The following is a 26,384-nucleotide window of genomic DNA, read 5'->3' on the forward strand; positions in this document are numbered from 1 at the left end:
AACTTCATTGACCTTGATTTTCTACATAACAATGAAAAATTTGAAAAATTTCACAAAAGTAATTAAGTCTTATGTCCTCCAATAACACACTATGGTTGAAATGTTGAATATCAGAGTATTTCTATGAGTGACCTATAAAGAGTTAATCTCAGAAATCTGACTTTTTTCTCAGAATAGTAATAAAAAAATATATATAGTGGACCTTATTTTTTCATATAATTTTTTTTTTCTTCCAGTGGCCCTAATCCTCTTCTGTAGGGCTTTTATGACACTGAAACAGACGCAACTTTACAGCAGAAATAATGTCTCAGGAGTTTAAGCACAGGTGTCAAATATGTGGTCCGGGGGCCAAATCCGGCCCGCCAAAGGGTCCAATCTGGCCCGTGGGATGAATTTGTGAAATGCAAAAATTACACTTAAGATATTAACAATCAATGGTGTCAAAATCATTTTAATTCAGGTTCCATGTACAGACAAATACAGTCCAATTAGATTTCAAATGGGTCAGACCAGTAAAATATTATCATTATAACCTATAAATTATGACAACTCCAAATTCTCTCAGTTTTTTGGTGTAAAAAAGTAAAATTACATGAAAATGTTTACATTACCAAACTATACTTTTAAAAAAACGTGAATAACCTGAACAAATATGAATATACGGAAATGTTTTAAGAAAAGTAGATGCAATTTTACCAATATTCTGCCTGTTACTAAATGTTTTGTGCGATTGTAATGCACATGTGTAAATGATAAACGGAGGCAGAATATTGTTAAGATTGCACTTGTTTTTCTTAAGACAATTCAAGTTGTTCATGTTATTCAGATTTTTAGGGAAACTTTGTAGATGTAAACCTGATCACAATATAATTTAACTTTTTTCACTGTTATTATTTCACTGGTCCGGCCCACTTGAGATCAAATTGGCGTGAACTAAAATGAGTTTGACATCCCTGAGTTAAAGGGTTTAAAAAAAAAAAAAAAAAAAAAAAAAAAAAAAAAAAAAAAAGGAAAGAAAAAAAATGAGACAGGCCAAGTATGTGGATGAAAATGAAGTACACAAATCCCTAACAGTCTGACTTCTAAAATCCTATGCATCAAATAAATGATCTCTCTTTCTGGTGACACACACTTTAATATGTGTGACTTCACCTTCTGGACACACGTGACAGAGCCCATCCACGCATCAAAACACTGAGTTTCGGTGTGACTGCATCACAGCTCAGTGGGTCTCAGGGACCATTTGCGTCGCCAGTGCATTGCAGCTTTAACCGGTCCATCATGCCTTGCGGTGTCCCAGTTCTGTTCCGATGTAATTTACAAGCTTTATGGGCTTCTCAGGAGCGGAGCAGCGGGCTGTAGGCAGAGCAGGATGTCCGAGGAGTGGACGGACGCGTGTTTACATCCACGGATCCTGTAAAAGGGGACACACGCGCACACACGCACACGCACCAACACTCGGATGCAGACTCGGATCGGCGCGGTAATAAACAAAGTCCCGCATGTGACCCGCATAACATGCATTGGAAAGTAGCGTGTTTCAGTCCGGATAAACACTGAGGCTGCAGCACAACAGGAGAGCCCCAAATGCGCAGACACACAGGGATCTGCGGCTGAAAAAAGGTATGTAGTTGTTGGTTTGCGTCGGTGTGAATGCAGACAGTGTGAGTACTATGTGGATCGGTAACTTGAATGCGTCAGTTAAGCCATTTCTGTAAAGCCAAGGCCATGTAAACATTCAGAGCATTTGTTTAATCAATATATAAGACAGTGATGAGCTGCTGCACACTGCTCTGACGTGTATAACTTTATTTTCCACTCATGATCATGTTGATTATTTCTCATGTCATGTTGTTTTGACATACTGAAATATGCGTAACACTACTGAGTTTCTGTTTCACACAATATTTGACTTGACATGGAAAATGGATATCCAGTGCATAATGGTGCTCCTGACAGCTGCTCCATGAGCCAGCAGGAAATGAGTGAGTGAGTGGTCACTGTATGAGAGGATCTGCTGAGCCCTGCAATGATGAATCTCTTAATAGAGCTGGACTATAAGCGCTCACTCAGCAGTGGTTTTAATCAGAGTTCCTTCATCTGAGTCATACAGCTACAGTAAAGTCCTTGGAAGTACACAAGCAAGGGCAAGAACCCCCTCACTGACAGGCATCCACTGCAAGACAAACACACAGCTTTTAATGCTGAATTTAAAAAAAAAAAACAAACAAAAAAAAAAAAACACCTTATAATTTATTTCAGGCAGTGCTGATTTATTCACTGTTGTCTGAATCTAACCATATCAGTACTGGCTTTACATTCATTTTGTGTATTTTATTTATTTTATGTCTGTATAGGTGTGTATGTATGTGTGTGGGCTATATGTATTTTTGTGAAAAATGACTATTGTAATTACGTACAGCTTTATACTGATAGGAAGAAATGATAAATAATTGACTGTTGTGTGGAGAAGGGGTTGGATTATATAAGTATATGTTTCCTCCCACTCCTTTTCAAATATGCAAATCAAATAATTATGTAGTTTTCATGTTTTCTTCAAATATGTTTTCGTTTCTAGCCACTAACGCATGGTTATTTTTTATTGCACATTCAAAATAAACCGAACTGAGCTGAACTAAACTGAAAAATTTATATAACAGGCCATTACGTGGTAAACATATTTCACAGATTATAGTGTAAATCCAGACCTATTTATCTTTCTGCAGACCTTCCCACTACCTCAGGATCGACTAAGCTCTGAGACTTAAAGGGTTAAAGGCTTATTGTCTCCACCAAGCTGATTAGTTGTAACTTTTGAGACTGCAGGATGCCATCAGGGGGAGGTGGTTTGAACTTCATATCTGGCTAGTTGGTTCCAGTGAAAGAATAATAAGCAGTTGGATTTTCAATGAGGGCATGTTGCCTTGCAGGTAAACAAAGCTTTAATTCCACAGGTGGTGGTGGAAATGGTGACAAACAACATTTTATTAAGACTTTTATTTTTTATTAAAAGTGCCTTTCAAATGGTGTGCAGTCTGTGTTAAACTCTGTGGCTGCTTGTTCACGACAAAATCTGCAGTGGTTTTCTTGCTGAATGGATGATTAATGGCACCTCAATGAAAAGCTGTTCTGTGTGATTACTCCGAGGCTTTTCACTCAGTTTATTCCAGCTAACCCTGCAGTCGCTGCACACTCCTCCGATGACAAAGTTGTTGTGGAACTAATCTCTAGAAGGTGTTTTCATTGAGCAGCACACACCGCAAGTAAACACTTCTAAACACAAGGAGACGAGAGAGGATGGAAAAGCTTTGCATTTGCAAGTGTTTTGTGAATAATTATGTGAATTATTGCAAGGTTTTCCTCAGGTTTGTGGAGGGCAATTCCAATGCTTTTGAGTAATAGGTTCATTGAGATTTACATAGAGATAAAAAAAAAAAATGGATCCTTAAATGTTTGTTTTCATAGAAAGAACAGTATTTCATGAGGACAATATGTTATCTTTTCTCTCCCCAGAGGTAAAGAGTTATTTTCAGCTTTAGTGTTGTGCAAAAGTCTTATAATTTATGAAACTAAATGTATTGTCACCACCTAAAAGGCCTCCCTCTTGCAAATTCTCTTAACATTTACTCATTATCAAGTAGATTAGTGATTTAGTTGGACTTAAACAAAAAGAAAACCAGTTGTTGCTGTAGCTGTTTCTGTACTCAAAGGGGTCATATTTTGCTTAACCCACTTTTATTAGTCTTTGGTTCATTTATTTGTGTATTTGGACCCTAATAGTTTATAAAGTTTGAATTTGAACCCTCCAGGTGCTGCAAAACTATCTTTATATTCATTTTGGCAATAATTGAGTGGATTTCTACAACCTGTTTTAATTTCTTCTTAATTTGCTATGTTTACAACTAGTTACATCACGACATTTGCACATATACGGTCAAAACTTGAGCTGAACATTTCCCCGAGTACGACATAATTGTTCGTCAGCAGCGGCGGTTGTAGTCCATACTGAAAATATGAACAAACTTTGAGCCGATTTCCTAAAATGTATTAATGAACACAAGTGGCTGAACAGGACAGAGCACATGGTCAAGAACCCGGAAGGCGGTGGGGTCATGTACTTTTAAAGGGCCAGCGCTCAAAATGACCCTTCTGGTGTCATTACTCAGAAATAGAGTTGAAGATGGACTTGTGGAGTTGAATTAATGAAGAATTCTGACCCAAGTATAGCATTTACAGTTTATTTAGACCACAATGAAATGTTTTAAAATGCATAATTCCATTTACAAAAGCAAAATATCACCTGCTGCCTAATACATACAATAACTGTAACTAGAATTACGTTACTTACGTAAACTGCATGTATTTGTCTTGACAGTTTTGTTTCAAGTGGTTGTTAAAACTGTGGTTAATCTTACCCAGAACAGACATTCTCAGACATTACAGCAACACCCCACTAATCTTGAAGAAAACCCTGCTGCAAAACACACCTCCATGTTTTCCCGCTGCCCATTCAGAGAAAACAAAAAAGAGGTGACAGGAAAGCACAGGTTGCTTCTTAATTGTCAGTGATTGTTTGCTCTACTTTCCCAGACCGTGCCCTCCAATCAGTCCAGTCATCTGTGTAAGGCTCGGACAAAGCCAAAGCTGTGTTGCCATGGTGAAGGATTGTTTGCATCCAGTCATGCCGCTGGCCATGTGGGTGCACTACACACACTCCTGCATGCTCTTTTGTCTGTGCACCACTTGTTTCAGCAGACCCCCCTTTTGCGGCCACAACCTCCTCAATTCTTTAAAAATTTACCCAGTGTTGCATCATTCACTGTTGTTGCGCTGCTCTGTTTTCACTTTTACAACTAGGCTGCTTTCATATTTTATGTGACATTACTCTAAAAATCAGGCCACTTCTTTGGGAATATTGCAGCTGAAACATGTTATTCAGTTTCATATTGTAGCAGTAAGTTGTCCTGATGCTGTTTGCTCCATTAACACAAACAGGGTTCCCACGTGTCCTGGAAAACCTGGAAAATGATTGACCAGTTTTCCAGTCATGGAAAACATATGGAAAATGAGAAAAAAGGTCAAATGTCCTGGAAGAGGTTAAGTTATCCTGGAAAATATTTATCCTCCCCCTGCCGTGTGACCTTGTGTGCCTAAACTGAGATTTCAGTGATTTATTGAAAATATACAAATATTTTGAGAGGAAGTGCAGGAGAGAAAGTAAGAAGAGAAAGTTGAGTTGGGAATTATCCAGTTGAACACTGTAACTCCAGTTTGTCAGGCTAATGAAGTGCTACGCTGTAGTCTGTGGGTGTGTTTGTGTTATTCTATGATACATTTGTCATAATTATTTTTCATAGATAAATTATAGCCATAGACTGCACATCAAATGTCTGAGTAATAAATGTAGAAACATTGTGGGTAATTGCAAGTTCCAACTGTAGAAAAAACATTTCTAAAGAATGAGAGGGAATGGATTAGTGTATGATGTGATAACTTGTCTCTGTAGTGGCTGAAAATGTCCTGGAAAATAATCTCAGTGAAAGAGTGGAAACCCTGGTAAAACCTTAATTAAAAGCAATAAAAATCTAAGACTAAAAAATAAAAGATCTAAAAATAGTTACGGGAGCAGATTAAAATCATGTCAGGTCAACAAAACATAAAATAAAGACAGTGGAATATAAAGGGGAGCCTCATATACTTTATGAAGTTCCCCTCGGCAAAACAAATTTGTTCAGCACAAAAAGACAACCAGACTACCATTCTGCTGTTATGATGCTGGACAAGACAAGTCAAAAAACCAAAAAATCAGTCTTAATATGTTTTGTCTCATAGCAGAAAGATTATTCTGTTGCTTTTTGTACTAGTCCATCTCATGAATCCCCTCCATGTTCAAGGCAATTAAAATAAGAAGTAGTAATTTGCCACACTGCGTCCCCTCCCTGACTCTGCCTTCCTGTGGCATCCTGAGAATGAAACTTCAGGGGAGAGACAGACTGAGTCACATCTAAGATTAGCTCAGTGGTTCTAGACAGTACAGTACTCTTCATGTCTGAAACCAAATAGCTTCTTCAAAATTGGTGGGAGTGAGAGTTCATACCTTCTTTTTGAGCCAGTGCAGCAGAGATATTTTACATCTTTACAGATCACGTCTCAGATGGCAAGGCAAATTTATTTGTATAGCACCATTCATACACAAGGCAATTCACTGTGCTTTACAAAGGCATAGAAACACATAAAATTACATTAAAATCATAGACTAATACTAGGACAATAGCAGAATAAAACATTAACCCACAAAGACCCAGGGCTACTTTTATGGCCGTTCACAAATGAATTTATCTCTCTATTTAACCTTTTTTTAAATAATTTATCACCATTTATCATAATATTATCCTCTATATTTTGCACGTTTCACTCTTTCATGTATTTTTCTATATTTAGTTTCCTATACTTAATTTAGGCATTCGAAACTCAAAGTAAATTCAAAGGTTATTTTATCAAAACTGTAGAAAAAGTGACTTTTTCAGCAAAATCTGTCATTAACTGAACATAAACCAAATGTCTCCATCCACTGTCATTGATTCAACTCCATGGGTTTTACTGGTGAATCAATGTTGTAGAAGATGACGGTGTTTCCACGGTAACTACAGAGCCTCTGAACATCCGAATGGGTTATATCTGATGACCATGAAAAGATGACAAACTGCATTTTACACCAATTATTTACATGTGTTGATAGGATTAGTGGATCATAAGATATTAAATATTCTATATCAGTAGATGCTGTTGGTTACCAGTGGATGTTTGGGTCTTTATGGGTTAAACAAAAGGAAAGTGCAAAAAATAAAAAAGAAAAAAAGAAAGTAATTAAAGCACAAATAAGAGACAGTTAAAATAAAAGCTGAAAACAGTCTTGATTAAAGACTGATGACAGATGAACATTTCCGTCATGTGTCCTTCCTCTTCTATAATGCATCGCTCTCCAAAATACACCTTTCATATCTTTGTTATGTTGACAGTAACTGAATGCACTCTATGGATAAACCTAACTTCACATGTTTGACAAGTATTCAGAAATACATATCACAGAAAATCATCAACCCACAAAGCATCTGGAGCCTCTGTGTGTGGACTTTACATGATCTGCATGTCTGTCTGTGTGAGTTTCCTACAGTTTCCTCCTACAGTCCATGCTTAGTGACATAGATTAAGAGGTTAATTGGTGACTAAACTGTGGGTTGGTGTGAAATTGAGCTGGAAATAGCTCCTGTTGAAAGCTTTTATTGCTAATATAAAATTTCATGCACAAGGCTGTTCCTCAGACTACTGATAAATGCAACGAGTAACCATCTTAATACTCACAATCTATATTACAAAAACAATGGGGTGTCTGTCAACCATTAGCATCAGGCCAGGGGTAGCAGATTTATTTTAAAAAAAAAACAACAACCAATAAATCCAATTATATTAAAAGGTACATGGAGAGGAACATAAAAGATATACAAAGATCTTTGTTCCTCAGGTTAAATGTCCTTAATGTATTGTCTCTGTTCTATTCTATGAGATGTTTCTGATCTGGTAATCATCCTGTGAACTCTGGGATATGCATGTGTTCTTCTGTCTCTAATCAAAAGGAAAATCGTGTGACAGAGATGAACTGAATTGCAAAATATAGCAGTGCAGCTCATTTTCTTACAGGTTACAGCTCATTCAGTGTTTGGATGTAAAGTACGGCTCAGTGAACTGGTCCGATGCTAAACATAGAAGTATACATGTACAATGAACCTCACCCAAAATAGAAACACACACGGCACAGCATACTAATTGGTGCATATTCACCATGTATCATTTATTTATTCATACCCTGGCAGCAGGAACATCAAAGTAACTGTACTTTAGATCAAAGATGTAAGACAGAGAAAGTGGTAATGGCATGATGAAATGAAGAACAATAACAACAGCAATGAATTTGTTGGAAGAGCAATTGAGATGATTTAATACTGATGAGCCTCCTGGTGATTCCAAAAGTGGGAGTTATTTGCAGGATTTAAAAAAAAATTCTCCTTATAGTTTCTGCGCAGTACCAGACTTTATTGTTAGTCTGAGGTCTCTGTGGTGGAACAGACATATACTTATTTCTACTGTGCTGTTGTTTAGATTCTATTTAAATGGGAGCAGAGTATACCCAGAGAAGACCCATGTAGAGTATCTTGTTATGAACAAATGTGATCAGGTTCTGTAAAATGCAGGTTTCTAGAGGACAGGACACAATTACAGCTATAGGTTTATTCAGATCCACTGAAGAGCATCTCAACATCTGCTCCTACACAGCCTCCTGCTCCCCCGATAATGTATGCTGTAGGCAAACATCTGCTCTATATAGACATAGATACCACCACCACCACCACCAAAAAAACAAAAAAAACAAAAAAACACACTAATGTTTCTTTGGAATGCCTCTAGCTGTGATTATAGCGTGCATCTGCTATGGTATCATTCCAATAAGCTTATGCAATGTCACAACATTTATTTTAATCATTTTTTGGACACATAACATCACTGAACATAGACGTGTCCAACTGAATCAACTCCAGATCAAAGTACTGCCCCCATAGGCTTGTACTGTAGCCACTAGGCATGATGGGTAATCACTTCATCCTTCTCACCTTGATGATCACTCTGGAACAGGGTCGATCTGGACTCATCAGACCACATAACCTTTTTCCACTGAAACACAGTCCAATCTTTATGCTCTATCAAACTGATGGTTGTTTAACAAATGAGGAGTTGCTTATTTCATCAGTTGAAGTGAAAGAACTCGTTCCAGCTTAAACATATTAATCACTGCGGTTATTATTCAGTGAAAGGCTACAACCTATTTACTTTGTTAGATCCAGGTGGAGATAGTTTTTTCTGGCTTGGATCTGTATGTTTTGGTATTTTAAGGAGCCAAGGAAGCTGTTGATTCTCAGTCAAGACATGATCATGACTGTGTCCAAGAAAGAGTCAAAATGAGTAGAACTGAGTGAAGTCAGTTTTCTGCTGTTACCACCACAGGCTGTAAGACTATTTTTGCACTTTCAACTGTAAAATATCTTTATTTAACTTTAATTAGAAATTAGGGCTGTCAAAATTAACACGTTAATGCGGATTAATCCATCATCATGATTAATCTGATTAAAAATTTTAACACAATTATCCCATCTGAAGTGCAGAATGACTCTGAGTGTCTCTGGCAACAACTTTGGGGCAATTTGTCCAAGTAGAGTTCGCATCATGCATGTTCAAATGGGCAGTTGATCAGGTAGTGACAGGCAGCAGAACCAACCCATAAAGATGGAAGACACTAAACAGCACATTGGACCTCTGGGTGGAAATATGAGGACAAAAAAAACCCATGATGGAACAGTCAATCGACATAAAGTATTATGCACATTCTACAGGAAGGAGTTTTCTTCTAACCGCAGCACTTCCAGTTTAAAATACCGCATTAACACAAAGCATACGTTAGTCAAGGATTCTGCTAGCACTTTGGCTAACATGTCGCCCAGCTTGCAACAAACATGTTAAGTGCATATATATTCCCTTCTTTGTTGAGTCTGTTTGGTCATGCAAAATGAAACACAATTAATATAGATTAAAATGAATGATATTTAATCGTGAAAAATGGAAATTAATTAACAGTGACCCTGTGATTAATCTGATTAAACATTTTAATCGTTTGACAGCACTATTAGAAATACAAATGTGCTAAATAAGACAAAGTTTTGTTTCATTTTTCTTTCATTCCCACTGTCACTTCGCCTCTGAAACCCCCTGAAAGGACACCCTCTTTTGCATAATCTCCTTTAACCACTATCAAGTAGATTGTTGACTTAGTATTTATTTGGACTTGAGCAAAGAGAAAACTATTTGTTGCTGTAGCTTATACACACTCATACTCATAGGTTAATAATAAGTATCACATGCAAGAGAACGGCTGCAGTGTGACTTCTCACATATGTGCCAATAGCAAGTGAGTGCAGACATACTGAATGTGTTTATGCAGAAAAGTCAGGGAAGAGAAGAGAGATGACGTTTACAAGCTCGTGTCAAGTGGTGCGTCCTCCTGGATAAAACCACAGTGTGATTTGGACGTCATTAAATAAACATTTCATTACAACATTTCAGGCACAGATGTGAAAATTAAAAGCGTCGTCACATCATCTGTTACACTGTCTGTTATACAACCATGTTGTATAACTAAGATGAGCTTTTTCAGTGAATGTTGGCTCTCAGGTTACAAACTGTTGAACTCATTTCTATCTCAGGAGGGAATATAACAGAATGTATGGTGTTTTATGGTTTTTGTTCATCCTTTACTCTGCCAAGCACTCCCTGGTCAAAATAACAATTCTTCCAATATAAGATTACGGTGATATAATGTACATTTTGGCTTCATATAATCTTATTAAACTGGACGTCATCTACCAAACTGTTCTCCATTGTCACTAGGGGTTCTTTCAACTCTCACCGCTGTCACTTACACTCTTAATTGGCCATCACCCCATCCCCACCGACTGTTACACTGGTACCTGTTCATTTACAAACCCTCACTGGTAAAACGCCCTCATATTTCCGTTCATGCTCAACACCTGTAACAATAGCTACTGTATAAGTTGTGCTCTACAAATTTTATCAACGTGTTCATACTTAAAGTCTGCACCTCCTCTGGTTGTCTCTCCTTCCAGTTTGCTGTTTCAAGAATCTGGAACCAGTTACAACCAAACTCAAAACTCAGTTCACTCATTTGACTGTCCTCATTTAAAAACTCATTTCAGTTCAGTCAATGGTCCATGATCATTGCATGTCTCTAATGGTATCTGGATTTAGCACGATATATTGAGATGTTTTTTACATTTTGTATGACACTGCTTCACTTTGTACCAAAGGTGGTCAGCTATGGTCTAGAAGTTTGGAGAAGCAGCTTGTGACCAAAGTGTTGCTGGTTCAATTCCCCAGACCAGCAGAGACATGTTTGGCTGATGTGCCCTTCAATAAGGCACTGTGTGGTGTATTCCTGCATGTTCAGCTGGAGATGGATCAAAAGTAGACGTTTAGTTTCAGTGTTTATTACAAGTACAATTTAATGACAAAAACAAAGATTCTTCTAAATCTGCTTTCTGTATTTTATCTTGTCTTGCATCTAACTGAGACATCTTGGCCAAAAACAATTTTAGTTAGTTGTCACATGCTAAGATTTGTGGCACACAATTCATTTGGAGTTGTGTTTAAACCCCATGAAGACTAAACTGCAGTGTTACAAGAGATCTTCAGCCATTTACTTGTTTTTTCTGATATAACTACATAAACTGAGATGAGTACTAGAGTACACGTTAAAATAGACTCTAGAAATAGTCATAAACAGCAAGTAAATGCGTTTTCTGTGTTTTAAAGTAAATATCTCAGTGTAAATGTAGAGTTTTTGAATGCTTCTTTCTATCCACACCTGCCGTCTACTCCTTATTTCCCCCACAATATTGTCTTTGTTTACCCTTTTTCTTTTCCCTGCCTCACCTCTATTCTGTCCCGCTGAGCTGTATTCAGTGGAAGAAGCTAATTTACTGGGCCGTAACAGGGGTCTGGGTTCAGATGCATCCTGTAGTGTCTGTCTACACTTACAAATCATTCTGCTTCCACCAAATACAATCCGTGCCTTTACCAGATGCCTTCAGTGCAATACGGTGTGCAATGAAATGCAGAATCTTTAGAGAAAGGCCTTGAGGGGGAGCGGTAGTTAAATTGCAGCAGCTGTGATGAAGATGGAAGTCAGCTAAATTGATAAGGAGGCCCTCAAGCGATATGGAAGTCAAGGATCAGAGCAGAGCTGATGGCCCAGAGAGGAAAAAGTCTGAGCACTAGGCACCTGCTCTGATCCGCACTGTTGCTCTGGCCTGCTGTTATGGCCTTGCCAGGTTTGTAATGACTGCCTGGCTGCTGAGGCGCTTGTGTCAGCACTTTGAAATGGCTCTTGTTCTGCGTGCATGCAACCACTGTAAGCTTTCCGGCACTGACACAAGCAAATGAAAAATATATTGGATGAGGCCTGTTAGACGGTCACGATCGCTGCACCAATGTATTCTTGCAGCAATTTATAAGCAGCATTACAGGAAACTGCTTCACAAGAACAAGTGTTGTAAGTTCTGTGTAGGTTCTTTACAAGAGGCTGGTTGTTTTTTTCTTCAGGAGGAAGCATCTTTAGCCTTTCTTCTGTTTGATGATGGGCATGTACAGCAACAGTACTGACTGATTCATCATATTTTCATCAACACAGTATGAACATATTTGTACACCACAACAGAGCAACTGTATGACAAGAAAACATTTATTTACTGATGTCATACAGTCATACTCACTATGTGAACATTTGACCAATCAGATGAAGCTTCAGTGTGCCTGCCATAGATTATATGGCGTCAATATTCTGGTGACTATGAGGCGTCGTATCCTGATTGCAGTATTGTACAGTGTTATCACTCATTGCAGATTTTCTTGCAGGCCTATGGAGTAGGATACAGTGGAACTGTTAGAGAACGTAAAAAATGTGTCTGCTATGGTCAGATGAGAGCAGTGAGGTAAAGCAAACCAATGAAGTTAGTCTTATTTTCAGTCTTATATGCACTTCAAAACAACAGAAGAAGAGAGAAATAATACAATTTGACTGAAAAAGGCTCAGGCAGAAGCAAAGCTTATTATTGCCCACCTACTTTACAGCTCAAGCTACACAATGCATGGTGTGAAGTAGAAAGAAAAAACAATTCAGTTACAGCCATAACTTTCAAATATAGATGCATATAATGCTTTTTTGAACATAACAAAGGAAGTACATTGCTTACGTTATAAATTATCACTGTTCCACAGTTAAACACCTTTCAAAGAAATACATCGTCCTTTAACTTCTTTTTTAGCTTTTTGTCACATAAATTTGCATCCATCTCTCTACTCATATTTACTTTCAGACACGATAAAAAAACTTTTGCACACAATCTGGTAGTGTTTTGTTTTTTGCCTTAAGCATGATTTGCATTGTTTGTCTCATATTGGCAAAAAGTAAATTAAATGCTGAAATATATTACTAGACTTTTCTGTGCTGAGGGAAACCACACAGTCAGATAGTTTTCCTTCTTTGGTAAAACTTTTTTAGCTTAAAAGTTTGTTGTTTTTTTTTTTACAAGTGTAAAAGTCATAATGTGGATTTCAGTGACCATTGTTTTCTTTTTCTTCAAGGATGGACAGTAAAACATTATTAGCACCCATTTGTGGTGTAGAAGAATGAGGGCCTCTGGATGAAGGCCATGGAGCTAAAAGTGTGGGTGGACGGAGTGCAGCGCATCGTTTGCGGGGTCACAGAGTTCACCACATGCCAGGAAGTTGTCATCGCTCTGGCACAAGCCATTGGTAAGATCAAAACACATTTATTATTATAGGAAGGCTCTCATCTGCTTTTACAGGTAGCAGGTTCCCATAAAAGATCCAATAACAGAGGAAGCAGCAAATGTGCAGCAGAGAAAACTGTGGGCCGTATGTGGAAGATGGCATCACCTAGCATAAATACAAATACAACAAATGAGTAACATTTCACAGACCACTGCCACAGAAGACAAGATTAACGCAGTGAAATGAAATCCCTTCCATCTGTGCTGAAAAACTTCAATCCAAATTGTGTAAATGATATTTTGTCCCATATAAATCCCCAAAGGGATATTCTGCTATATGGGTTGTGTCCAGTATTGGCAAGGCAGCTTGTCAGACGTACTAGACATGATAAATTGCTGTAAAATGAAAAGTGACTTGAGGACACAAAGATTTTCAGTAGAAATGGGCTGCATAAAAAGAGATGAGTCATGCTGCAGACTTTGCTTTATTGACATGTTTTGTTTTTGCAGAGAATTAAGATGAGGTAATCCATTAGTCACTGCACATGTTACACATTTTGTAGATCTACAGAATATATTCACATTTCAGGTTTTTTTTTGTTAATTCACTAATTTACCATCTGAAAGGAGGCTTTTGTCAGAGCTGTTGACTGACTCTAAAATGGACTGATTTGTGACTTTTCATGCATGCAGATTAAAACCCTTGTTTCTTTCACCATGAGAGTTATGGGGTTCACTGTCCCTCGTGCAGTCTCTGCCTTTTGTCCAGACCAGGGCACTTTGATGTAAATTGCTGTAGTGATGAATGTGTCCTTTTTACAAGGACCCTCACTGTGTAAGACGGGGGTGGGTTTGGTTGTTTTTTTCTTATCTGTATGTGCACAGACAAGAATTCAGCTCACACACACACACATATAGAACCCTGAACCATTGAACCTGGTTTGTTTCCCAACACAATCACTGTTTGTTGAGCTGAAGTTTCCCACTGTAAAACTGTTTCACTAAGCACACTGAAAATGTTCTGTGAATGAAGCGTGGGAGACATGTGAGCAAAGTTTTGTCTGTTTAGAGCTTAATCTCGGCGTTCACTATGAAAACCTGTTGTTCTTATCAGAGTTTGTACAGGTTGTTTCAGTCATTCTCTCTCATGTAGTTTTTCTAGAATCAAGTCATTTAACAAGTCATTAAAATTGACAGATGTATTAACCTAAGCTTTAACTAATGGATAGACGATATTAGTGCTGGCCATTATGATTAAAAAGAATAATTTTTTCAAGTTATGGTATTTTTTACATTGCTTAGAAAATGAAACATGATAATACAGGGATTATTTTCTTTTGTTCAGACAAAGTAGTAGTAGGGTGATGTTCTCACACCTGACATGTTTCGGCTGTCGCTGCAGCCTTCTTCACTACTACTTTATCTGAACAAAAGAAAATAACCCCTGTATCATTAAGATAAGAAGACAAAATGAAAATTCTTGAGCTGAAACATGATAAATTGATTTAATAAGATGTATTTGTAACCATGCAACTTGAAGATGAATTGGTAAGACTGATTACAAGGTGATTACTTATAATTTATCTGGAAGCATCACATGCTTTTGCTTTGAAAGATCAGAAGGACAATATTGGCAGACCACTTCTGAAATCTGTTGTTAAATGTTCTTCCAGGACGCACTGGTCGATATACTCTGATAGAGAAATGGCGAGATACGGAGCGTCACTTGGCTCCACATGAGAATCCTGTGGTGTCCCTCAACAAGTGGGGTCAGTATGCCAGCGACGTCCAGCTCATCCTCCAAAGAACTGGCCCATCCATTAGCGAGCGGCCCACCTCTGACGGGCAGGGTCGAGTCCCAGAGCGCGGCTTCTACCGGCAGAGCCTCCCACCTCTGGCCAAGCTCCGCCCCTCAGCGGCAGACCGCTCGCTCAAACGGAGGGAACCAAAACGCAAGTCTCTGACCTTCACTGGAGGGGCCAAAGGTCTACGGGAGATATTTGGGAAAAGTAGAGATGCTGAAGGTACTATATGCTTATGTGAAGAACAGCAGCATTAGTTTTACAAATATATTCATCACTCTTCTCCTAAATAAAGCACTCCTCCACCCTTTAATCCACCGTTACATGTCTATCTACGTATCTGTTCATGTAGCCAAACAGCCGCAGCAGCGTGGTGTGAACCTGAACCTGAGCAGAGTTGGAGGTAGTGGGACAACATCTGTACCTGGGAGTCCATCCAGGGAGCTGAGCCGGCTGGTGCAGCTGCAGAGAGACAAACTGCAGGCCCTGGAGAGTCGTCTGCTGGGCTGTGAGGTCGAGCTGCGAGACTGGGAGGAGGCCGCCAGTGAAGCCAATGAAGTGAGTAAAACCACAGCTGCCACTGCTGTTACTTACAGAAAAAGAAGTTCTTCTGCTGCAGATTCAGTCTGAGTCTAGTGTGGAGCAGAAAAAAATGATGGAAAAAGATCAGCATGATAAATTTGAGTTTGCTCAGTTACAAATACAAGCTCATCCCTTATCTATTCATTTTTGTCTTCATATTCTGTATTTCGTCTCTACATCATTTTTCAAGTTGTTACAACCTTTCCAGAGTTAGTATTTGACACTGTCTTTAGGGAATGTTTTTAAGTTCAATCGTTCTCCACCCACCAGAGAGGAAACCTTGAGGAGGAGCTGCTGCTTTTAGAGCAGCAGGTGAGAAGGAACGATGTGGAGATGGAAGAGGAGGAATTCTGGCAGAATGAGCTGCAGATTGAGCAGGAGAGTGAACGGCAGCTGAGGCAACAGCTCGCTGAACTTCAGGGCCGGGTGCGCGAGTGTGAGACCAAGCTTTCAGAGTATTTAACACACATACAGGTGGGTTTGGTGCCAGGGAGCTGCTACACACTGGATGCTGTTTTATTCGATTAATAAACAGAGTGTAGTCTTCTAGCATTTCTACTTGTGCATTTTTTTCCACAATATATAATTTATAATCTATTGTTGCTCAGAGCATGGAGTCTGGGTTGGAGCAGGAACGTCTGCAGCAGGAGACTGAGCTTAACCACAAGCTCAATGAGGAAGAGGTACAAGTACATATTCATCAACACACACATCATAACATCGTGTTGATTAAAGTGTTCATCTAGGTCTGAGCAGTGGAAGATGCTGAATTTACCAAAGTGACTTCACTTAAAAGAAAATTCTCTTTGATAATGTGTAAATATCAGCCCTTTAGAAGTCACTCTTTATTAGCTTTGAACACAGGAGGATACACAGTTATCTCAGGTTTATCCAAGTTTATAGTGATCTGAAAATATCTAGTTTCCAGTTGCACAGGTTTACACGGTCAACAGCCAAAGATGAATACAGCAAGAAACTCAGACCTTGATGCCAAAAATTATTTTCAAAGGATGAACTAGAAAAGCATTTGGAGAGCTCAGACCTCCGCCAAGGCAAATAAGCCCCCCCTCCCCCGAATCACCACCAGAGTTTAATCATTTGTTCCTTGTGCCAGTGTCAACATTTCCTTAAAATTTCATCAAAATCCTTCCATAACTTTTTGAGTAATCTTGCTGACAAACAGACAAACCCCGATGAAAACGTAACAGTAAAAAAGATTCCATTCAACTTTTACACTCACTGTTAACATCTTCTATGGTTCCAGGTGCAAACCCAGCTGGAGAAGGTAAGGGCAGAGCTGGAGATGCAGAGCCAACACACAGCACGGCTGGAGAGCAGCTGCAGGGCGTTGGAACGCTCACTTGGCCAGTCCAGTAAGAGATTACAGGTCAGCTCAGAACCTACTGAAAATATTTTTAACACCATACCTTTAAATCTGTTAGGACTTTAAATGAGTAAGTATCCCTTGGCATTTTGTTTAAAAAGGCCAGGTCCCAATATATTAGAGGCTTTGAAAAAGTTGGGTTAAGTTTGGCTCTGTAGGGTGTGAAAGTTCAGTCCTCTTCACACAGGTATGACCGTAGAAATCTAAGCTCATTAAGTTGTGGGCAGTGAAGTGAGGTTTAATCTCTGGCTTGCGGGGATGTGAGGTGGATCTTTGGTATATACATGCATATAGAATGGTTTGGAGTGCTCTATGTTCAGACGAGGTCCAGCTGGGTGTGGGAAGCATGAGGTAATGAGAAGGGGAAGGGAGGGGGTATTACAGCATTCTTTGCCTGATTAGAGAAGGGCCTGAATAAGTACACAATCCCTCGCCTGCAGTTGCGTAACCATCTGGGAGCTAACTCTTCTTCTCTATAGCTGTTTCAACTGTGTTATGACTTCTGGAGAGATTCTGTTTGTTGTTTTACCTGTTAAATCTTGCTTCTATTCTGTTCTTAGTTTTTAGAACCTAATCTTCATCATAAATAAAGCAAAATGTTTGGTTTGACTTGGACTCCTGCCTACATCTGTGGTTCATACACAGACCTTATTTTGTTGTCATGGGTCTTGTTTTTTTTTCTGTTGCAGGAAAAAGAGCAGGAGCTGGAGCAGCTGACAAAAGAGCTACGACAGGTCAACCTGCAGCAGTTCATTCAGCAGACTGGTACCAAGGTCACGGTGCTGCCAGCTCAACCTACAGGAGAAAACAGCAACGGCACGTACAACCACACAAGCACATATGTACAGCCATATGCACCTACACACTAACAGAAATACTCTGACATCCCACATCACCGTCACCCTTTTAAGAGGTTCAGTTTCATAGCTAACCTCATTTTCAACAGCTACTCCTTATGGTGTTGGCTCATATGTGTACACAGTGCCACCTTGTGGTCATCTAGATAGTCAACAGTAAACTTGAGCTTGTGAAGCAGTTGTGTTGTGTTAACGGCTTAAGTCTGTAACCCCATTACATGGACTGAGTCACTAGCAGCCGAAGACTGCCACAGGTAGTGAAAGGGAAAATCCCTGCTTTAATTCATAAAAGTCGAAATCCTTGTGTGTTACTGCCACATGCTTCTCTTTTTCACTTTTCTCTTGCATCAACTGAAGTATTAACACCTTCAACAAATGAATAACAAACTCATATCAGTCAAATACAACGTAATATTGACCAGTTACAGAGCTATAGAGCTGTTGCCATTCAAAAATGAATTGGCACTATACTAATGAGAGCCTGTTTCTTTTGTGGCTGGCTGTTCTATTTTATTTTCTTGCTGCAGAGGTGGAGTCTGGCTCTCTGAAACGACTTGGCTCCTCTCGTCTCTTACCCAGTGACCTTCGCACCCTTCAAAGCACCGTTTCCTCCAGCCTCAACCCCGAGGGCATCTATGTTTGACCCAAAACTGTCCAGGAGACATTTGCAGGAGACATTATCCAGGCAGCAGGTTGGCCTGCTGTCACTAGGACTGTTCCTGAATCTGGAAGGCCATTAAATTGACTCTAAAAACTGCCCAAATGTTTTTGAGCAAAGGCAATGAAACGCGGCCAGCTCCAGGAACACCTAGCATGGACGAACATTGCACAGGCCAAATGCAGTGGGGCATCATGAGAGACATTACATCTGTTTTGCATCTTTTCCTGCACTGCCTCCTCTTTCATCGCATAAGGAGTGAAACTAAAACTGATGTCAGTTTCCATTTGTAGACATTGACATTTGGTTTGGGTGATGACCTTGTGGATGAAAAATGAAAACCAGCATTCGTATCTTTGTTTACTGAGGACTCCAGGGGAAGCAGTGGAGACATTCTTAATTTGTATGCTGGATATAACCGAACAGGAGAGCGTTCATCAGGACGAGACCTTTAGCCACATATGTAAACACATGCATAGCCAAAAACAAGCATGCACAAACTCTTGACATCGCACCTGTGCTATACCCATAGCCATAAGTGATTGCCTTACTCTGGTATTTTAAAGCCAGATGTCAATAAGTTTAATGTTAAAACAGAACTCAAGGTAGCTACTGAACACTATGCGCCATATAAATTGCTAAATCTTCCCATCAATTCAGGTGAATTGTCCTAGTCATGGTAATTGATGTCAATATAACTCAACATTGGCTCAATCCTTTTCTTTTTTTCTGTATAAGTTTGCATTTTTATAATTGATTTGAAGAAGAAATAAATTTGTCTCATATTTTGTTTGTTTTGACACAAATGGAAAAATCTTTAACCTTTATATTTATAAATGACACAAAAGAAACCAAGGAGAAAACACATTTAATGGACCGAGGAGTAACATCAACTATTTGACATTTTTGGTAAAATAGTGCGGCTGCAGTTTGGCTCTCTTCTGGCTCGTATTGAGCAAAAGCCATTAATCTCTTCCTTTCTGTTTCAGTTGAACTTGTTTTCCAAAAGCTTTGAGATGTGAATGGAGTGTTGAGTGATTATAGAGGCCTTTGAGCCTGGAAAAACTTAAGGATAATGAAACAATGACTTTATACCCAGACTGACCACTGGGTGGCAACAAAATATATGAGGTGAGATTTGACAGAGTGAAAGTTACTCCTTGAGTCATTTGACGTTGACTTTATTCGTTTTATCAGTCGTATGACTATACATATGTTTTGTACATGGTCATCTGAGGTGCCATGTCACTGTGTTCATTCAGCACGGAACTAACAGGCTTTATTCATTTGTCTGAGTTGTATCTGACAACATTTAACAAACTAAAGATGTCTCTTCTGAACCAAAGCTAGTGTGATAAAACATTAATAGTTAGATGAATGTACTTTTTATGTGTATGCAATATATGAATTGTGCTCATGAAGTGTACCTACAGTAGCTGTCTCTTAACAGTAGTTTCTTACATTTTTCATGATTTATTGTGGTTAGGTGTCATAATAGAGCGCTGTCTCAAAGAATAACCCAGGTTGTGTCAGAAAGTTTCCCTGAAAGGAAAGTTATACTTACTCAGTGGAATATGATACGTCAGACAAGTGAAAACCTTGACATTAATGCATCTCCAGCTCTACGGGAGTTAGCTCTTACTGTATTTATTCATTTCACATCAGGAAATAAAGGAAGTTTTGTCATTTTCTGATATTAGACTGACAAACTGCATTAGAAGAAGCATGTCTATAGTAGCCTATTTGTGCAATGAATGTATAATGAGTGGATTCCTCCCCCACTTTGAAGGATTTTTGAGTTGTTTGCTCTGCAGTGTAGAGGTAACCGGAGGAATTCACATCACAACTTGCTAAACTATTCTCACAAGATGTTCATTGACAGACAGATTTTTTTTTCCTCCCGCCTCAGTATGCAGTACTGTCGTCATGGCAACACCTTCAGCTGTAACATGAAGACTGTAACCCGCCGATGAAGGAATCACAGCCCTCGCTCACTGAAAGTTTTACATAATGGCATGCCTTACTGAAGAAAAACTGTAAATAACGTCTACATATCACACCGGTCTATGGACTATTTTAGTCTGAAATATGCAGAGTGCTACAGAGGTTATTAATGCTGCTGTTCAGGAGGCAGCTTCGTGTGCATGCAATGATGTGTGATTGGTTTGGTCTGGACTCCAAATTAATGACTACCGAGCGTATAACAGTTCACCTGAGATTTATTTTGTTTCTGGTTTGTTTTGGTCCTTATTTCCTTGTTGACATTTACACTGAAGGAGAGTTGAGTTTTTGTAAAGAGCAGACAGTCTAGTGTGTACTTGCTAAAAAATGGCAAAACATGAACATTATTCTCCTCTGTTCCATTTATTTGCAAACACAATGTGTGTGTGTGTGTGTGTGTGTGTGTGTGGTGTTAAAAATAACCATGCTGCGTTGATAAATGACAAAAGGTTCACTTACATTGCTCCTTTTTTCGTGCTTCAAGCTCGGAGACATTGCTGGTAATTGGTTTCTGTTGTGCCATCAACGGTGCTTTTTAATAAAAGTACATATACAAATGAGATGATGGAGCCATTATGGAAATGGCCATCAAGTGGCTGTGAAAGCTGTTATAGAAATGTCGCAGCTCAGGGATATTTCAAGACACAGAATTACCCAGACAGAAGTGAGCAGAGAGCAATTATGGATAAATGCAGCTCATGATGTCCTGAGCCATTTGATGAGAATGAATCGTATACATTTGCGCTCATGGAGACTTTACCAGCTCTGAGACGCAAGAAAACAGTTCAAGTGTTGTTGATGTTCTGATGGAGATCATATAAGTGATGTTCTATTGTAGCCATCGGGTTAGTAACGTAGCTCTGTTTCTTGAAACACCCCTCACACTGTTTACACGATCACTTCACTGTAAACACTCTGGTCAAAGAACCAGCACTTGGCTAACATCACTATCCTTTCACTAAACATCTTAACTTCGTACTAAGAGAGAAAAGTGTTTGTATTATGGTTATTATAATTTTGTATTGTTTACTTACAAATGCACCTACTGTATATTTTTGGCTTTCAAAAATGTAATATTTCTTTGGGGTCATAAATTATCCACTGTGTATGAAAGACATGAAAATCCAATGCAAGGACAATGTAAAATATATAAATAAATAAATAATTAAAACTTATATTTGAAAATATGGCAGAAACTAATAAACCACCATAGAGTGATAAATGTTCTGATTCTTTATTATTTAAATGGTAATTTCTTATTAATGCTTTGTAAATGGTGACATTAGAAAAGAGATAAGACCGTAATATGTGACAGACTTCCAGTATCGCTTCATTTTTCACACTTGAAATCAAAATACTTGTCACTATTTCAAGTGCTGGTATTCTCTGTTGGAAATGCTAGTGACAATCATCCCACCAGAGAAGGCTGTCTGATTTTTTTCTTTTTTTTTTCCTTGAGTAATGGTGTCTGAGTCTTGCAGTAGAGAAAAGCCACTGCTGAATCCCAAACAAGTAAGAGACATGAGGGCAACGTTTGCAGTTGTTTAAATGAGATGAGATAAAAGCATGATGACCTTCTGTAAATCTGCAGAGGATAAAAACAACTTAATTTTTAATATGTTTAGGAATAGTGGGAAGCAGAGCCTCTTTACCTGCTCTTCAGAAGTCTGCCAGGATTGCTTTCAGCTCTCCAGTCATAGGCTTTGTGTTATAAGACAGACAAACTACCTGCAAGACAGGACTAGAAGTTTCTCCAAATAAGAAACTCTGATGTCAGGTTTATTTTCTACTTTGGATGAACACTTTTGATACTTTACAAAGTTTGAGAACTTCGGTTATCACATTTCTTGTGAAGAAAGTCATTTGTCTCTCAGTGTCCCCCCAGTGTATTCCTGCTCTTACACTTTAAATGAAGCTCAACAGCTGGGTCAGGGGGGCTCTGATTACATCTGTGACCCTCTCACACAAGGCCATACTTAAGATGTGTAGCCTAAAACACTGTAAGACCAGCCAACAGGTTGCAGTTGTCGTCTGTTGCCTAAAAGTGCCATCATTAGATTTAATAGTTTGCCATTTTTAGCACCATCACTTTTAGTGGTCGGTGCATTATACAGTATATCTCATTAGGGAATAAAACTCCTAAGTAAGTGACAGCAGCTCTCAGCAGGCAAGCAGGAACCAGCCATGCCTCCAGCTATTAAAATACTACAGCATTACTCCATTTAAGACCTTTTCTTTTCAGAAATGAAGAAGTGAGGATGTTTAAAATAAAGACACAAAAGAGGAAAATGTAAAATGAGGGACATTTAAGCAGGAGTTGGTTTATTGTTTACATTAAAATGGTGTAAAGGAATAAAGGATCTTATCTCTGCAGGAAAACATATATGTGTGTCTTTATTGCTTCATGACCAAAATGTTTGTTAGGTGAGAATTGATCCCTGATTCATACAACAAATCCACTTCCCTCTAAGCTATATCACGTATTTCTCGATCCTGAGCTCTGCTGATTCAATCATCCAGTCATCCTCAGGCTTGCAATAACATCAAAGTTGATTGGTTTTATCAGAAGAAAATCTGTCCTATCTCATAGTGTGACAAGACTTTAGTAAAAAAAAAAAAAATAGTCTGGATGGAGCTCAGAGATTTAAAGTGAGATGGTTTTGTGTTGTGAGTTGTGTGAAAGTGGTTTAAGTGTGATGGGGATGAGTAATAGTCTAACACTTGTGACGCATAATTAGTTAACCTTAATTCCTGCATTATGATGCAAATGTTGCACCTTGGATGGATTAAACACTTTTGTTTAGAATGAATTATAGTTGTGCCTGAAGATTGATTAGACTGTGTTGTGTGTGTGCAGCGCACATTTGCTGTGTGTGTTGTGTGTGGATATTTGCACAAGCCATGGCTGGTGCTGTCATTAAATAGCCCCTTGGCCCCACTCCTGAATTTGTTTATTCTGCACTGGGCATGGGAGTAGGTGGCAAACAGATGGGCATCCATGAATTATGGAAATTATGGGCTTTGATTAACCACCACACACTCTGCTGGATAAAAGTAACTCCAGGGTTGCCAAGTTATGTGGTGCACTGGGCTGTGCCGTCAGTCACTCAGCGGTGTCATAGACCTGATGCTTGATTGATGTTGTTTACTGCTCAATTTTGAATACCAAGAACAAAATTACTATATTTTTCATTTATTCCCTGTTAGGATTGGCCTCAGAGAAAGCACAGTGTTAAATATTAACCATTCCTGCAACGTAGATTTATTGATAGATGTAAATCCATGCTACTATAGATATAACATTAAACTGATCTATGTTAGCCATTAACCGTCCTATATGTTGAAATCTGAAGGTATTTAATTCAGTATGTGGCCTCCTTCTCTGCTTTGAAGATGAGTCCTAAACTCTAAACATATTCATTATGCAGCATACTGCAGCATAATTAATCATGTGTATCATAATCGTTTAATTCTTAAGTAATTTCCATCAACTGAAGTCCGATTTCTGAAGTGTTTAATCAAAGCTCTTTTTAAAAGTATTTGTTTGAAACTGCTACCAATTATCTCAGTATTGGCCTGCAACCCTCCCTACCCCTTTAGCATCCGATAGCTGTCCTCACGCACACACATAGACAAACACGTACACCATCAGAAGTCCCCCGACACACCACTGTCCCCGTCCTTCCACTTTCATAAATGAAGAGAGACAGCCTTATTCCGGAACCAACACGGAAAAGCAATTAAAAAGGAATTAAGGGTGTGCAGGGAGAAATTGGATATGATATCCAACGCCTATTGTAAATGTCAACGTTATTACTGTGTTGTTGTTTCCCATTCCTTTGGCCGCCTTGCCCATTTTCAGGAGTGACAGCTCATAGTCTGCTTGGCTTAATGAAGCCGTCTTAGCAGCCAGGGTCTTGGTATGTAAGGTGAAGAGTGCTACTTATCCTCTTCTCATTAAGATCAGTTTTGCTGGTGGATAGTAAAACCCCCACTCCTCATCTGTCTCTGTCCTTAAGCAAATATCTGTTACACTTATTTAACACTGTTGCCCTAATGATATGTGAAATGCAACTGTACCATAGATTCATCTAATTGTCTCTCCATGTCACACCGAAGAGGACAAGTGATTGCCTCAAGCATTAGCTAATGGGGTCCTTGATAAAACAAAGTAAAACAAATACCTACGAAAGTCAGTTATTATGATTCCTGCTGACATTATTATTACATAAAAATAAATGAATAGATAATAAAATTGGCAGGAATCAGGGGGAACAACCTACTGGGATATACTAATATGTGTATGTGTCCTCACACAAGAAGGTGAAAAGTCATGTTGCACAACAGATTCATAGACAGAAAATAGAAATTATGACTTTAACTATACAGAGGTGGAAAAAAAGTTTTTGGACAGCCAATGCATTTTTGATATATATTGAATCACTTGTAAGTCATTGAACTCTTCCAAGTATTGTTCAATTTCAGTTCAATTCAATTTTATATATAGAGCTCAATATCACAACAAAGTCACCTCACAGGGCTTTACAGAAATTGTTGAATTGATAAAAAAAGAAAAAAACAATGAAAATTAACAAACAGTCAAGTAATCAGTTAGTAAACAGTCAGTGAAGCACATGAATCAATGTCCCGAGCATCCCCTGTCCTTAGACCCTCTTTCTCGGCAAGGAAAAACTCCAAAAAACCCAGTGAGAAACTCCAAACCCACATACCCCCTTCTGCATGTACACTGTTCCACCGAGGTCAAAACTGGATGTCTCAGTAGATAATGAAACACATCCAGGCATGACATGTTGAAACTGTTAAGAATTAAGTTGTGTTATTTTTTTCTTCTTAACAATAAACACAAAATGACATTTCTTTGTGTTCGTCTGACGCAGTCACACCTTTTGAAACACACACAAAAAATGTCCCACAAATATTTCAAGATAGTATCTGAGACTGAGTAAAATTTTAGGGGTGTCTACTGCTGTAGATCTATGGCTGTTACTGTGGTCATCACCTTGAGTGAAGCCATTCTTATACAGCCAGATTAAACAATTAAATAATAATGTATCTACATTAAAATGCACACTGACTTGTATTTCATTGTAGACAATGTGAACACAATATATTTCAGAATCTGAGGATGAAAAAAGTTGAATGACTGTCCAAATTACTTATATTAAGTGTCCTAAAATTGTGCATTGTATGTGAAACAGCCTTTATCCCCACAGGAGAAACATATGGTCCTAATAATAAGTTTAAAAAGTGAAGAAACTAGAAGCACTCGGAGAGCGCAGACCTCCGCCAAGGCTGATCAGTGGCCCCCCCGTGGGCCCCCCCACGCCAAGGAGGTTATGTTTTTGCCAGGGTTTGTTTGTCTGTCTGTCTGTTTGTTTGTTTGTCTGTTCGTTAGTGTGCAACATAACTCAAAAAGTTATGGACAGATTTTGATGAAATTTTCTGGTCTGCGCCCCCCCGTGGGCCCCCCCACCCCCGATCACCACCAAAATTTAATCATTTCTTCCTTATCCCATTTCCAACAAACCCTGAAAATTTCATCAAAATCTGTCCATAACTTTTTGAGTTATGTTGCACACTAACGGACAGACAAACAAACAAACAAACAGACAGACAAACAAACCCTGGCAAAAACATAACCTCCTTGGCGGAGGTAACAATGTG

At 38.8% G+C, this 26,384-nt stretch overlaps 1 protein-coding gene across 4 annotated transcripts; it reads left to right on the forward strand.

The window, feature by feature from the left end:
• Nucleotides 1-1,102: 1,102 nt before the first annotated feature.
• On the forward strand, nt 1,103-23,073 carry rassf8b (Ras association domain family member 8b). 4 transcript variants are annotated; one of them, XM_030149691.1, is made up of 9 exons: nt 1,103-1,623; nt 13,267-13,437; nt 15,089-15,439; nt 15,570-15,775; nt 16,070-16,273; nt 16,408-16,482; nt 17,064-17,186; nt 17,873-17,999; nt 18,568-23,073. In XM_030149691.1, the coding sequence occupies exons 2-9, from the start codon at nt 13,326-13,328 to the stop codon at nt 18,681-18,683; spliced, it is 1,314 nt and encodes a 437-aa protein (XP_030005551.1). In that variant the 5' UTR covers nt 1,103-1,623; nt 13,267-13,325; the 3' UTR covers nt 18,684-23,073. The 4 variants fall into 4 exon arrangements, with proteins under 4 accessions (XP_030005551.1, XP_030005550.1, XP_030005554.1 ...); XM_030149690.1 differs by having other exon boundaries at nt 1,104-1,619; nt 13,264-13,437; XM_030149694.1 differs by lacking the exon at nt 1,103-1,623 and adding an exon at nt 2,908-2,930.
• Nucleotides 23,074-26,384: the final 3,311 nt, after the last annotated feature.

This window comes from Sphaeramia orbicularis, chromosome 12, assembly GCF_902148855.1.
Source record: "Sphaeramia orbicularis chromosome 12, fSphaOr1.1, whole genome shotgun sequence".
Lineage (NCBI taxonomy): Eukaryota > Metazoa > Chordata > Actinopteri > Kurtiformes > Apogonidae > Sphaeramia > Sphaeramia orbicularis.

Excerpts from the sequence above, each read along its gene's own strand:
- rassf8b (XM_030149691.1), top strand. The coding sequence starts at position 13,326 with ATGAAGGCCATGGAGCTAAAAGTGTGGGTGGACGGAGTGCAGCGCATC. Across the intron at positions 15,440-15,569 it reads GAAAAGTAGAGATGCTGAAG|CCAAACAGCCGCAGCAGCGT; the intron begins GTACTATATGCT and ends CTGTTCATGTAG. Across the intron at positions 18,000-18,567 it reads TACAGGAGAAAACAGCAACG|AGGTGGAGTCTGGCTCTCTG; the intron begins GCACGTACAACC and ends TTCTTGCTGCAG.